Source organism: Poecilia latipinna, unplaced genomic scaffold, assembly GCF_001443285.1.
Source record: "Poecilia latipinna isolate Pla-1442-1.1 unplaced genomic scaffold, P_latipinna-1.0 Scaffold248, whole genome shotgun sequence".
Classification (NCBI taxonomy): Eukaryota; Metazoa; Chordata; class Actinopteri; order Cyprinodontiformes; family Poeciliidae; genus Poecilia; species Poecilia latipinna.
This window is the reverse complement of record NW_015112864.1, coordinates 52,642-65,457: the sequence shown is the minus strand read 5'-3', so window position 1 is coordinate 65,457 and position 12,816 is coordinate 52,642. Positions and strand designations below refer to the sequence as shown.

The following is a 12,816-nucleotide window of genomic DNA, read 5'->3' as shown; positions in this document are numbered from 1 at the left end:
AGTCTGTTGCGTATTTGAATGGAGGCAAGTGTTTAGTATGCTTAGTACTAAGCACTGTGACATTTATAGCCTGAGCTAATTTGCAGTACGTGTCACCAGATGGACTTTTAACCACACAGATGTATGACTGTAGCAACAGAGTAAGAAGTAATACATTACCTCATCCTAAAACTACACAGTAAAACAATAAAACAAGAGAGCAGAACGAGAGGCAAAACCAGCAGGAAATTATCATGGCTGGCTGTAGCCATGGCTACAAGCCTGCTTCCTTTTAAGATGCTCTTTCCTCATGTGAGGAGCTCCACATGTTGATGGCTTTCACAGCCTCAACACGTCTTCATGATGCTTCTAGAAGCCTGTCACGGCCTTTGATTAGGCCTTTTCTCTTCTCCAAGTTCAGTCACACGAACAGCACCAGAAGCCATTTTAGCTCTTCCCAGAGATGATCTGTTCTATTTAAGTCCAGGTTTTGGCTAGGCCACTCAGGGATATTCTCTGAAGCTTCATCTCATTGGCTTAATCTGAGGGTCACAGCATTCCTAAAGAAACTTTATACATCTGGTTTCAGACATTTTACCTACTGTGCAGACTGGTTGTGCACGTTCTGCTACAAAGATGCATCCTCACAGCATGATGAGCCACCACCATGCTTTACAATGAGACCTGTTCACCAGGTGACTATTTCCTGTTTCCTGTCCAGCCATGAAGCTTGGAGTTAAGTTCATAATGTTGTATTTTGGTTTCACCAGAAAACTTGTCTTCTTCTGCTCAGTCTTCAAGATGTTTCAGGAAAGTTTGGCCATGTTAGCATGAAGCTAGAACTGGTGGCGTGCGTTAGCGAAAATCAACCGTCCGGTTTGTTCTCTTAACTTGAAAAGGGAAAACTTGGATTCCTGGTCATCTTGGGATTCTGAGGAAAACATCCACAAGTCCTGCTGGCTTTCTGGAATTGGAGTAGAGATCTGTGAATTTGGTGGAGATCCAAGTTTAAAAAACAAAAGTTTATCACTTTTTTCTCTCCTAACTTTGAAATATTCCTCTGACTCAGTAATTATTCTCTGTCTTCGGAAGTGTTCAGTCCATACAACTCTATAATAGTTGGAAATCACCTTTAAACATGCCACACATATAGTGTGAGTGTTGCTCAGAGGTAAGAACAAACCTTTGCCAGTGCTGCTTTAGGAGGATAAAGTGATCTGTGGTGTGTAATCAAGAGGAAGGGTCACTAACCCGAAGCAAACCTTAGAGAAAGAAGATCCAAACAAACCCAATGACCCGGTCATCTGGGTTTGTTTGCAGAGAAGCCTTCAGGAATTCTCTGCAGTTCCTCTTTGTTAAAGTGAGACGGTTTTGGTCATGACGGTTCTGTCCAACTAGAGAGCTGACTGATGAACCCGTGTGAGTAAAATGTTGAGGTGAACGGTTAGGATTTCACCCACCACTCTCACACTGGCTTCAGACTCTGGCCTACTCTGATTTTAAAGTTATTCATCCACACTTTTGTTTTGTTCATTTAAAGACAGGAAACATTGACAATAAAGGCTAAAATGTCGTTTTTAAGGGCGTAACAAGATCTTGTGATATTAAAAGGCTGCTGTATGTCTCGTCTCACAAAGCTCCATCAGCCTAAGCTGCTGTTATAAACCCCGGATTAGAAGGGGAGAGCGCTTTACAACTTGCACTCCATGGCTAATGAAATAAGAAAGCAAGGAGCTCTGGACTTGTCCTGCTGTTTCACAGTCGACAGGCTGGCTAGCAAAACGCAGTTACATAAACACCAAAGTAGCATTCAGAAGTGTTTAGAAAGTGTTTATTTGCAGCAGTTTTGGTTACTCGTTATAGAAAACATATTGTGACACAGAGACAGAAGCACCGTGAGAACAACATAGTCAGCTAGCTGTTAGCCACTAATGTCGCTAAATTGGCTATTTAACTTTTAGCTTGAGGAATCTGGTGAAACATACAAACATATTAAACTGATTAATCTTGCATGGACACTGCAGAAAATATTAACTACTAAATCTGGTTAGAGATTCTGTATAATGTGGTTTGGAATTTATTAAACTTTTACCATTTTTATTTGCAATTTGGAAAAAAAAATGTTAAAAACTCACCTGGTCTGACTCTCATGCACCCAAACGTCTCATGAACTGGTTGTATTTTTACACCTTATGTCCAACACATTAGTTTAGAAGCTGCTTCTTCATTTTTACACCAAAGTTTATGCTATAAAACTTTTAAGATTTTCAGTAACTCTCCAATCACCTTTCAGAGCTGATCAACAAGAAGTCTCTCAGCTGATTGGTCTGTTACTGTTTAGTTGGTTTGTTATACTTGAGCATCAAATGATATATTCAGGATAAAATATTTCATTGCCCTACTTGTGACAGAGATCTCAGAAGAGTGAAGTAAGTCTTCAGTCATGGTTGTTTTATTTTTGGCAGGCCTGATGAAGAGTTACCACACATAACCAAATAATATTTTCCTGTTATTATAATTCCACATGAGTCTCTCTTTAGTTGATGTGGCTCAGACTAAAATGAAATGTTTTCTGCAGACGTCAGCCTTTCCCAGGCCTTAAATATCTCCAGCTTTTATCTGATGTGAGATCTCCCCTTTATGTTCCTGTATCCACTTATTAGCATTATCCAGTATTTTCAGCTTTGATGATCAGAATGTTCAGGTATCCTGGGATCATGGGCTTACTGGTAAAGCCATAGTCATCTAATGAATCTCACAAAGCCTGTTATTTTCTAAATAGTTAGATCTCAGTTACATCAGTCTGCATTCAAAGTAGGGCTGTTGTAAAAGAATATTTTAGTAATCAAGTACTCTATAAAATATTTTTATGATTACCTGAGGAATTGGATCTTTCTCTCTCTCTCCACTCTCTCTCTGCCATTCCCACCTTTTGCTCCAAAACCGTGACGACAACAGAAAAACTGTCATAGTCCAACTATCGCACCACAAAGTTCAACAATCCTTATTTGTCACCCAAACCCTGACACAACGCCACACAATTCAACACCAAGCTGCCAGTACTTCAAACATCTCATAGGCGGAAGTAAGAGCGCTGCCCACCACAAATGCGGAACACAGTGCGCTACATAATAAAACATAATTTAACGAAGCTTGGAGGCAGATAAATTTTCCTCGAGGAATTTTAATAATCGAGATACTCGAATCATTGGAGGAATCGTTTCAGCCCTGATTCAAAGACATCACTGCTCTCATCCAGACCCAAAGAAGCCAATCCAAATTAGCAATGCAGACTCTACCAAGCAGCCTTTCATAAACTCCCCATCAGAGAGTAACTTACCATATCTTGCAGTTTTGTGGGATTACAAATCTGTTCTTAACTGGGGAAAAGTGGAGCTTTGTAAAACATCCTTGTTGCTTTCTCAGTTTAGCTAGAAAGTCCTGGTACACGTGTGTCGGCTCTGAATCAGATTGTTGCACGTTTACTCTTTGTAAATTGTAATCCTTAAACGCCGCTGTAAGTTCTCCACACAGAAAGCACACAGCTTTTCCGTCAGTTTTAGTAAAAAATTATTTAAAAGTCTACATTTAGGTAAAAACTCCACAGCAGTTTGTCTTTTCTTAAAGGGACAGTATTATGTAAAATCTGCTTTTTTCAATTTTACATCATGTTATAATGTTGTTCCCTCATCAAAATTGTTGCCTTGATTAAGAAATCCTTCAATCTCCATGGCAACCAGTCAGCTGTACAAAATGCCTGAATGAACCAATCTCCACCTTGGAGATGCAGCTTTAGAGCATCCACCTCACAAAAAACCCCTCCTCCCTCTGCTGAGCTCATTATAGGAGCTGCTTCTCAGATCAACGCTGGTAAAAACGTTGTTAAAGGACTAGAGGAGCCATGTTGTGATGACTTTATAAAGGCGGAGCTTCTTAAAGACACGGAGGCCCAATTTCAAGTTCAATTTGCTTTAAGTTATATTTAACATATACAACATTTTTATAACAACTGAAGGTAACATAGTTACTTTATTGTGCTATAAAATGACACCATGTGCCTGCAAAATATTAATACTGCCCCTTTAATGTTAGCTGACATATTCAGATACTAAAAGCTAATGTATTTGAATGCCTCTTTTCTACAGGGGTTATGTGCACTGGTAACGTTGGCAAAGCAGTAGTTGTATTACCTACACAAAGTAATGAGATTTACTCTTCTACTACAAACTCAGACGGGCCTGTCCAAGGTCGTCAGCGGGCCATGAATATGGATTGAACACTCTTAGCTGTTCAAAGCCTGGCCTATCTATTACATTATGAACAAGAGTGTCAGGCGTCCCAGTGCAGCCCCTCTCATCAGGTTAAAAGGTTTCACTCATTCACACTCAGATCCTCCACAGACCTCATCAGTCACCTGTATCCACCCACTGTGCAAACACACCTGCGGCCAGGCTCCGCCCCTCCGTTCTGTATTCTCAGGAAGCCAGTGGGCGGAGCCTGAACCCGGCCAGAGCAGAGTGGAGTTGTCTGATGTCCCTGGAGCTGCCTTGTCCTTCCATTCCTCCCAGCGGCGGCTGGATGTGTAGGGGAACGTGTCAATGATCCCACGTTGGTTTGTGAGCTGGAGGGGCTCGGCTGCGTGCCGTTCAGAAACATTCCACTGCGACCCGGCATGGCCCCGCTTCCAAGTCTGACGTGTCCCTTTGCATTCCCCACTACTCCAGCCATCTGAGCGGCCCTAATGGACTCCACATGTACGCTCCGGATACTTTGTGCATGAGATAGAAGAGGAGGGCCGGAGGAAAGGAGGGAGGAGGAATGGCCTCACCCTCCCTCGTGAGGTTTGGGGGATAGACTGACTGAAAACAAGGGCATCCACAAAGTAAGCGCCGCCAACAGGGAATGAGGACTTTGTTTGGCAAAGCTGTGACCTCACACACCACCAGGCAGCATTCAAGAATCCTCCTTCTCCTTTATTCAACACTAAAGGTTTAAAGAAAATCATAATTCCTAGTCCTGGGAACTCTGAATGGATTCAAAAATCTATTTAATGCGTTTAATTTGTATGTCTATGTCTCTACTATTTGTGAGTGCACTTCGTATCGCTTTACACATCCACTGGGCCACCAGAGAGGGCCGTCTCACCTGCTGTTTGTATATTTTTAATCTTTTTTTTGTCATTGAAGAAAAAGCTGTGGGTACAGCTATGAAACCTAAATACTGCTTATAGAAGTTAAAGAATTGTATCCACTATTTTTGTTTAAATATAAACTGATGGGATTTGAATGGAATGAAGTAAATGTTGTGTTTGATTACACTGTTCTTTCCTCTTGTCGGTCACATCATTTAATCGGACTCTCCAGACAGTTTAAACAGAACAACTGCTTTCTGAATTTAAATTTGTTTCTGAATTACATCGTTGCCCTAAAAATTGGAACTGAATCGTGGACTGACAGATTTTCATGTCTCATATCCGCAAAGCAGCTAAACAAACCAGAAACCTGCTTCTACTAACATTTCCCATGAATGAGCCTCTTTTTTTTCCCGGCTCTTTTTACTTTGACCTTGATGTTTTCAATTGACTTAATTTCCTCTCTTTGACGAGTGAAACTCCTGTTCCTATCTTCCATTGCTGTGCAGAAAACGAGGACCCTGCAGCGGTGCTGTGTGTGTATAAGACGGAGAACGACTGTGTGATGAAGTTCACATACCTGGAGCACGCCAGCGGACGCTCCATCCTCACCGCGCTCCAGGAGCCGGGTCGGTTTACACTTCGGTCAACTAAAACTGAATGAGTTCTGTTTTGGGTTTTCTGTTCCTCTTAAGTGTTTCAGATCAACACTTAGGATGAGACTGAAATGACCTGGGTGAATATGGAAAGCAGTTTTCAAATCAGGATTTTATTTCTTAAGGGATGAAAAGTTTAGGGTATTAGGATTAGGGCCACTTACGGGAAAAAAAAATGAATAATTGAGACTTTTTTCTTTCCAGTCCTACAGTTGAAACCAGATATTTACATACATCAAATAAAATGTTTCGTTTATTTACATATGCCAATTTTTTTTTCTCACTGATGGCTGTTAAATCAGACCAAACTTCTCTTGTTTCAGGTCAGCAAATAGAAATAATTTAGGTAAATCTAACTGACCTAAAACAAAAAAAGAAATTTGGTCTGATTTAATTTCAGACGGTAAGAACAAACTTTTTTTTTTTTTTTTTGGTGTAAACATCTGGTTTTAACAGCCCTTTTTACCCAAGACTGTGTCAATAAAGACAGTATTTCCTTTAGACTGGACAGGCCTAAAGGAAGCCGAATGAAAACGAATCTTTGTTTTAGCTGAAATTATATGTAAATTACGTAAATAATACATTATATGTTTATAAAACATAATTTCTGGAAGTGTTCCATCTGGACGTCTGCAGGGATGATATGGACGGCTGTGGTTGAATGTTACACAGAACAGAGATGCAACAGTTCATCTGGTGATCCTGAGTTCACACTGAAACCGAAACGGAGATCTGAACGATCATCTGAACCTGGGCTGCAGTTCAGCACATTGTAACACATTTACTCAGAACCAGGATACGGTGCCAGCAGTTATTTTACAAATAACTTAAAAATGAAGTAATTTGATGAAAGCAACAATTTTTAAATTATCTTTAAATGAGGAAATCCAATCAAAGAAGACATCTTAAAATAGTTCATCTTGGATTTTAACCTGAGTTTAGGAGTGGAGAACTGATGCTGCTTCAGGTCAGGTTGAAACTCAGAGTTTTTTCTAAAAAAAAAAAAAAAAAAAAAAAAAAACTGTGCCAGCAGTTAAATCCGTTTCCATGGTGATGTATTCAGATTTTTCAGCCCATCATGAATCTAAACCTGACATCTTGTCTTTCTTTGTAATCTGTTTGACTGGACGACTCCTGGCACAGAGTGTGGAGGTGGTCCGTCTGCCTTAACGGTCCTACTGGCTGTGGTGGGCACCATCTTACTGGTGGGAGTGGTTCTGCTGGCCACCTGGAAGCTGGTCATCACCATACACGACCGGAGAGAGTTTGCTCGCTTCCAGAGCGCTCGGGTCCGCGCCCGGTACCTCATGGTAAGGAAGACGTCTCTGGTCTTTTGTACCAGAGTTAGCTTTAGCTAGCTCCACATGGTAGCCAAACAGTGCCTACCATGTGGATGTTCATGTCCCAGTTACAGTAGAGTCGACATCCTGAACTCAGTGCAGCTTGTTTAAAGCTGCAGTATGTAACTTTTACAGATCTGATAAAACTGTCACCATGTTGTGACAGTTTGTTATGAGACAGATAATCAGTGTAAGAAAACTGTTTATCCTCTGTCATTAGTAGCCATGCTAACTAGCCTTAGCGTTCATGGCAGGCTATGTTGTAGTGAACCAGCTTTAATGTAGCAGAGAGAAAGGAGGAGGGTGTGAGAAGCATGTATACAAAGATGATTGACAGCACTAAAACCCTCCCACTGGCTCTGATTGGTTGTTTCTGATTGGTGTATTTCTGCAGTTAGCACTGGGAGAAGGCCAAGGAGTTTGGATTCCTTCACAGATTGTCTCATATTATCCTGTCACATCATAATGATGATTTTATTTACTTTTATTTCTATGCAGGAATCGTATTTATTGATCTTTCTTTGTACTTGGTGTATTGTACTAGTCGTTACTTTTTTAAATGTTTTTTTTTTTTTCAGGCGTCCAACCCTCTGTACAAGGACCCCATCACCACTCACTTTGCAGAAATGGAAACGTTCGAGAAGTCTTTTAACGGCGGGGTCCACTGATCCCTCTGCACGGGGCACGGCAGGACCGGTCCAACACACAGACCCCTGAATGATGGAGGACAGCAGACTGAACACACCCTCCCTCCTTCCCTCTGCTCTCCACCCGTCCACGCTGCTGACAAACGATTCAAACGAACCCAGAAGACTTTGAGTCTGTCGTATTTCTGTTCCTGAGGAGATTCAAAAGGACAATTAAACTCAGAGCGTGGAGCAGACTCAAACTGTGGATGTGCAGCTTACACAAGATAAACTCCTAACCACGTAGAGCAGCATTTACTGAACAGGATATTGGCTTATATTTCCATATTTTCAGAAATACTAAAGACATATTTGAGAAATGAGCTCTTCACTCAGCAGGACTCTGATTTGCAGCATATTACTAGCTTTTATTTCTACAGAAGGTTGTAATGATCATTTGATACTACTAATATTTACTAAGCAACAGATGTCTTACCTTTATTTTGCACATATGGTGTTAAAGTGTCTAATTCTGTAAAGATGTGTTTGGGTTGATCACATGAGGCAGTTGCACTCTCCTCTGTTAATCTGAATAGCAGGGCATTAACAAACTAACGCCTGGACATGACCTGACTGCACTCGTGTCACTCCATGTTGTCAATGGGAACCAAACTGCCACACCTCGAGTTCAAAGAGAAGCTCCAATCAGAATTTAGGTCCCGGTTTTTATAAAGCTTGACCTGCCGACATCAGTTTGACTGATTCTGGGTTCCCTTTAAGAACTGCAAACACCTGGATGGTGCTAGCCATTCACCAGTTGGAGTGAAAAGTGAAACCAGAGCACCGTTGCTGTGCTCCACTCAGCCTTCCCGTTACTTACCGACGTCTTGTTCTGTTTCAGCACATCTTATAAAACGTCTCGATGCCTCTTCTGACTTTAGTTTGAGCTTTCTTAGTTCAGTAAAGGATCCTGTATGGTCGATCTGAAGTCGACCTGTCGACTCGCGGTCACGTGGTTCCAAAGCGTTCTTTTTCGAGTCCACAAGCCGCTCCGAGCCAAGTGAAGCCCTTCCCACTGTAGGATGGTGAACACAGCGATCATGTCAGAGAGGATTGACCATTACAAGTTCACAAGTTCTGAAAAAATAATGACTGATGAGCTGCAGTATATTTATGTCGCATGTTAATGGGAAGAAAAGAAAGATGGGACATTCACCCATGGTTAACGTACTTCCTCAAAGCCTCGGACAATTGCTCCTCAAAACGATCCATCCTGCTCTCTGGCTGAAAAAGCAGCTTCTGGAAGAGCTCCTGCAGAGTGCGGTGGAAGTTTGCCAGGGGGTTGTGACAAGGAGGGGTGGACGACACGAGACTGAGAACAAAATGAAGCTATTATTGTCACACAACGGCGATAACGAGACCTATTGGCCCAACCACACAGAACCTTTAAGAACAAGCAGAGTGTGTTCTCCTTATGGCGACCTGGAAGTCTTTGCTTCTAGCGTCTTTACAGATGGGGGGGGGAAAATATGGGATTTTTGAAATTCTGTCGTCGGGTTAGCCTGACGATTCTGGTCACCAGATGAACTCTTGGTGCGACTTTAGGTTAGAGCAACCTTTTTGTGGTTACCGAAAGCTCTATTATTTTTAAAAGTTGAGTCATTCCCAGTTGATGAAGCCGCTCTTCTTTCAGTCCTGTTGTTACCCGTCTACTTGGAAGCTAGGGAAGGTTTGGATTCTCTCGTGAATTATTGACACAAATTGCAATCAAGACCCTTTGCAGAATGATATTAGCAAATTACAGTGGACAGAGTGCCTAGAAATGGTTTGCTTCGAGTCTTGAATGCGCTTCTCTTGTCTCCAATTGATCGTCCTTTTGCTTACAGATTGTGTGCGAGTCAGAACTTGCACATACTGACAGGATAAAGCCTTTACTTTGCCGAGGGAATCCTCTATTGCAACAGTAGCCAAATGACTCACAGTGAGAAACACGGCCAAGAAAACAAATTAGATGCCTAGTTAATCCAAAAGGAATGCTTTGATTTGGTTGTAATTGGATCACCATGTAGACCAGCACCAGCCCATGTTAATGATTTAGTATCTAAGCAACTGAAATGACTAAACTGAATGCAACAAGGTGTAAATGGTTCCAATATAAGTTGACTTGTCATTTTACAGGAAAACAGTGAGTGGAGGTATTGCTGTTGAAACATGTTTGATAGTAATACCAGCACCATTAGGTTTGGTACGGGACACAGTTGGAAAAGTTATGGATTCAACACAATAGAATGTTACAACATTTTATTAACTTTGATGCTGTGAAAGCTCTGGAGGAGCCATCTGCACAATGTCCAAGAAAAAAACAAAAACAAACCATCATCCTCTCACCACTTCCTGTTTGTCGTTTTCGCCAGAAGTTGCATGAGATTGTTGATCACGTGACCACAGCCCAAAAAAACCCACCTGATTCGACTCTAAAAACGTGAGTTTTTTTCTGAAATTTCCTTGAATTTACTTTTGTAATTTCAATTTGTGAAATTTTCTGGTTAATGGAAGCGCAGCTAGAGGTTGTCACTGATTTGCTGTTTAAACCTGTTGACAGTTGTTGATTTGTACTTTTTGGATAGAAGAAGATTAATATGTACTTAATTGGTTGAATAGATCCAGATGTTTATGATTTTGGGGGGAATGGGGGGATAAAGACGAGCTTTGTTTGCAGTCTTGAATGCAGAGGTGACTCAATGTTTGAACCATTATGTTGTCTATTGCTATGCTGTCATCTGTTATATGAATACCACGCTTCCTCCTTTTAGTAAATGTATTTCCAGTAAAGAAATGACATATCACCAGCCTTTTGCATGATAAAGGTTGTGGTGATGTTACTGAACTTGTACAACTAGCTGGGTGTCGTTAGCTGTGTTTCCATTACAAACATGCACAAAACCATTTCCATAATATGCTAATGCTGAAACGCATTTAAAATCAAGTGTGAAAAGTCATTAGAAAACACCCAGCACCATCCTCTCCCTGCCACATCCTGTCGTCTTCTTTGACGTTTCTGCCAGTAGTAACGTCCCGCTGTTGATTATGTTACTCGTGCCAAATGAAAAAAGTGTTCCCATTACAGTTTCACATCTATATGGCCAAAAAACAACCTCACCATAGCTAAACATTTTTAACTAAAAAGTTTTTTCAAAATTCCCATATCTCCATTAAGCAAATGTATTTTCATAATTCCGATTTGCACAATTATACGTTCAATGGAAACACAGCTGTTGTGTGGGAGGGGGCTTGTAAATATTACTTGAGTGCCAAATGGATGGCTGTGTGTTTTTACTAAGAGTTTGTCTCCTGGAACGGAAATGTTCTTCCTGCAGGGTCCTTGAAGACATGTCCACACTCCATGTTGATGCAACAATAAACGGCTCAGTTCAAACACTTGTCTTCCGGTTCACATGTTAGAGATATGAGCTTCCTTTTCCTCACACTTTATATTTAAATATTTAATATTTAGTAAAATGCATATGGGTTCATGGTTGTAATGTGATAAAATGTGAAGGATCTTAATTCATTCAATTAAGTCCAAAATTATTTCCACCCCTGGCAGATTTAGTCAAAAATTATCTTCAGTCGATTGAAATGAGAGGCTGAATTTGAAACCCTGCGCCAGAGGAGGGCGGCTTTAATCGTCCATCTAGACAGCGATGTACTGATGAGGAGGAGGAGGAGTGACAGCCAGTTCAGAAAGAGTCGACCGAGGCGGAAAGCGGTTTGGCAGTGGGAAATTTGTTGGAAGTCAATAACTGCAGCACAGAGCAGAATCTGACCTCATTAACACCATCGACATTTTTAATGATCTGTCAGCGCAGAGCTTAGGGGAAGGACACGACACCGACTTTAGACAAAGCTGCTAATAATATGGAGCACAGAGGAGGTTGTCATTATTCGTCTCCATGCATTTCATTTTTCTCGAAGCTTTTTCAATTGTAATCAATTCCCTCTTTAGTTCCCATTTAAATCATGAGCTCCAACACAAACTGTCTTTTAAATAATGTAGATGAGCTGTTGCAGCCTGGGGCTTGATCTAAATAGATCACAGACATCAGTGGTTCCTGGAGCCTTTTATTAATGAAACACAATTAATTTATTGTAAACTACTTTGAGTTATTATTGCCTTTTCCTTTATCAGGATGACCTGTGTTCTTTCTACAAAGGGTAGTAGAAACAACACACACACTCTACTGAATCTTCTCGTTTCCTCCTCTGTGTGTGCGTCTGTGCACGCGCTCGTGTGTGTGTGTGTGAGTTATTGCAATGTTCTGCCAGCTGACATCACACGCCCGGTTTCCTGTCTTGCTTGCTAAAATATTTTTCTTTATTTTTCACTTCCTTTTTTTTATTGGAAAACTTCCCTCGGCCTGTTTTCTCCTCAGCACCTCTCACCCTGCCGAGACGAGAGAGGAGGAGTGAGAGAGCAAAAACGCCCTCTCAGAATATTAAAGTTTTACATAATAGCAAACGGAGAAATAAGTCAGTAAAAATGTAAATTTTAACGGAACGAAGCACACTTGAAATATTAATATGTAATGCCTCTAAAAAGTCAAAATCATGAATACAAGAATTAACTCAACTGCATGAAAATCTACAACAGATCCAAGGATGCTATGAGTTTAAAAAGGATTTCACAGTCGATTCAGAATCAAATGGTCAAATACTGAATCATAAATAATTATCAGCCCCATTAAAGCAGGAGTTTATGTCAATTTGCTGCTGCAATGATCACTGTTCATTAGTGCCAAAGAGGAAACGCATCAGCAAATATCACTGACAATATGGCAAGGGTCACAAGGCTGTTTCCAAACAACCAGACATCCATTATTGCGAAACATTATTTACAAGAGGAAATGGAAACAGGAGTGTGTGCCCCTGCAAACCAAGGTTATCATAGTTAACTAAAACTATCTGAATTAGACAAGAAATTAGACGGTTACAAGGAAATGAAACTAAATTCAGAACTATTAACTGTGTTTCAAACTGCAAGTCACCTGCTACTGTCAGTCATGGTGGTGGAAGGACGGTGATTT

At 40.9% G+C, this 12,816-nt stretch overlaps 1 protein-coding gene across 1 annotated transcript in view; it reads left to right on the top strand.

The window, feature by feature from the left end:
• Positions 1–11,165, top strand: part of itgb5 (integrin, beta 5) — a 51,936-nt gene extending 40,771 nt beyond the window's left edge. Inside the window, exons 14-16 of the mRNA XM_015032679.1 lie at positions 5,620–5,739; positions 6,910–7,076; positions 7,685–11,165. Of these exons, the coding sequence (XP_014888165.1) occupies positions 5,620–5,739; positions 6,910–7,076; positions 7,685–7,774 (377 nt within the window). The 3' untranslated portion in view covers positions 7,775–11,165. The remainder of the gene's footprint in view (positions 1–5,619; positions 5,740–6,909; positions 7,077–7,684) is intronic.
• The last annotated feature ends 1,651 nt before the right edge of the window (positions 11,166–12,816 follow it).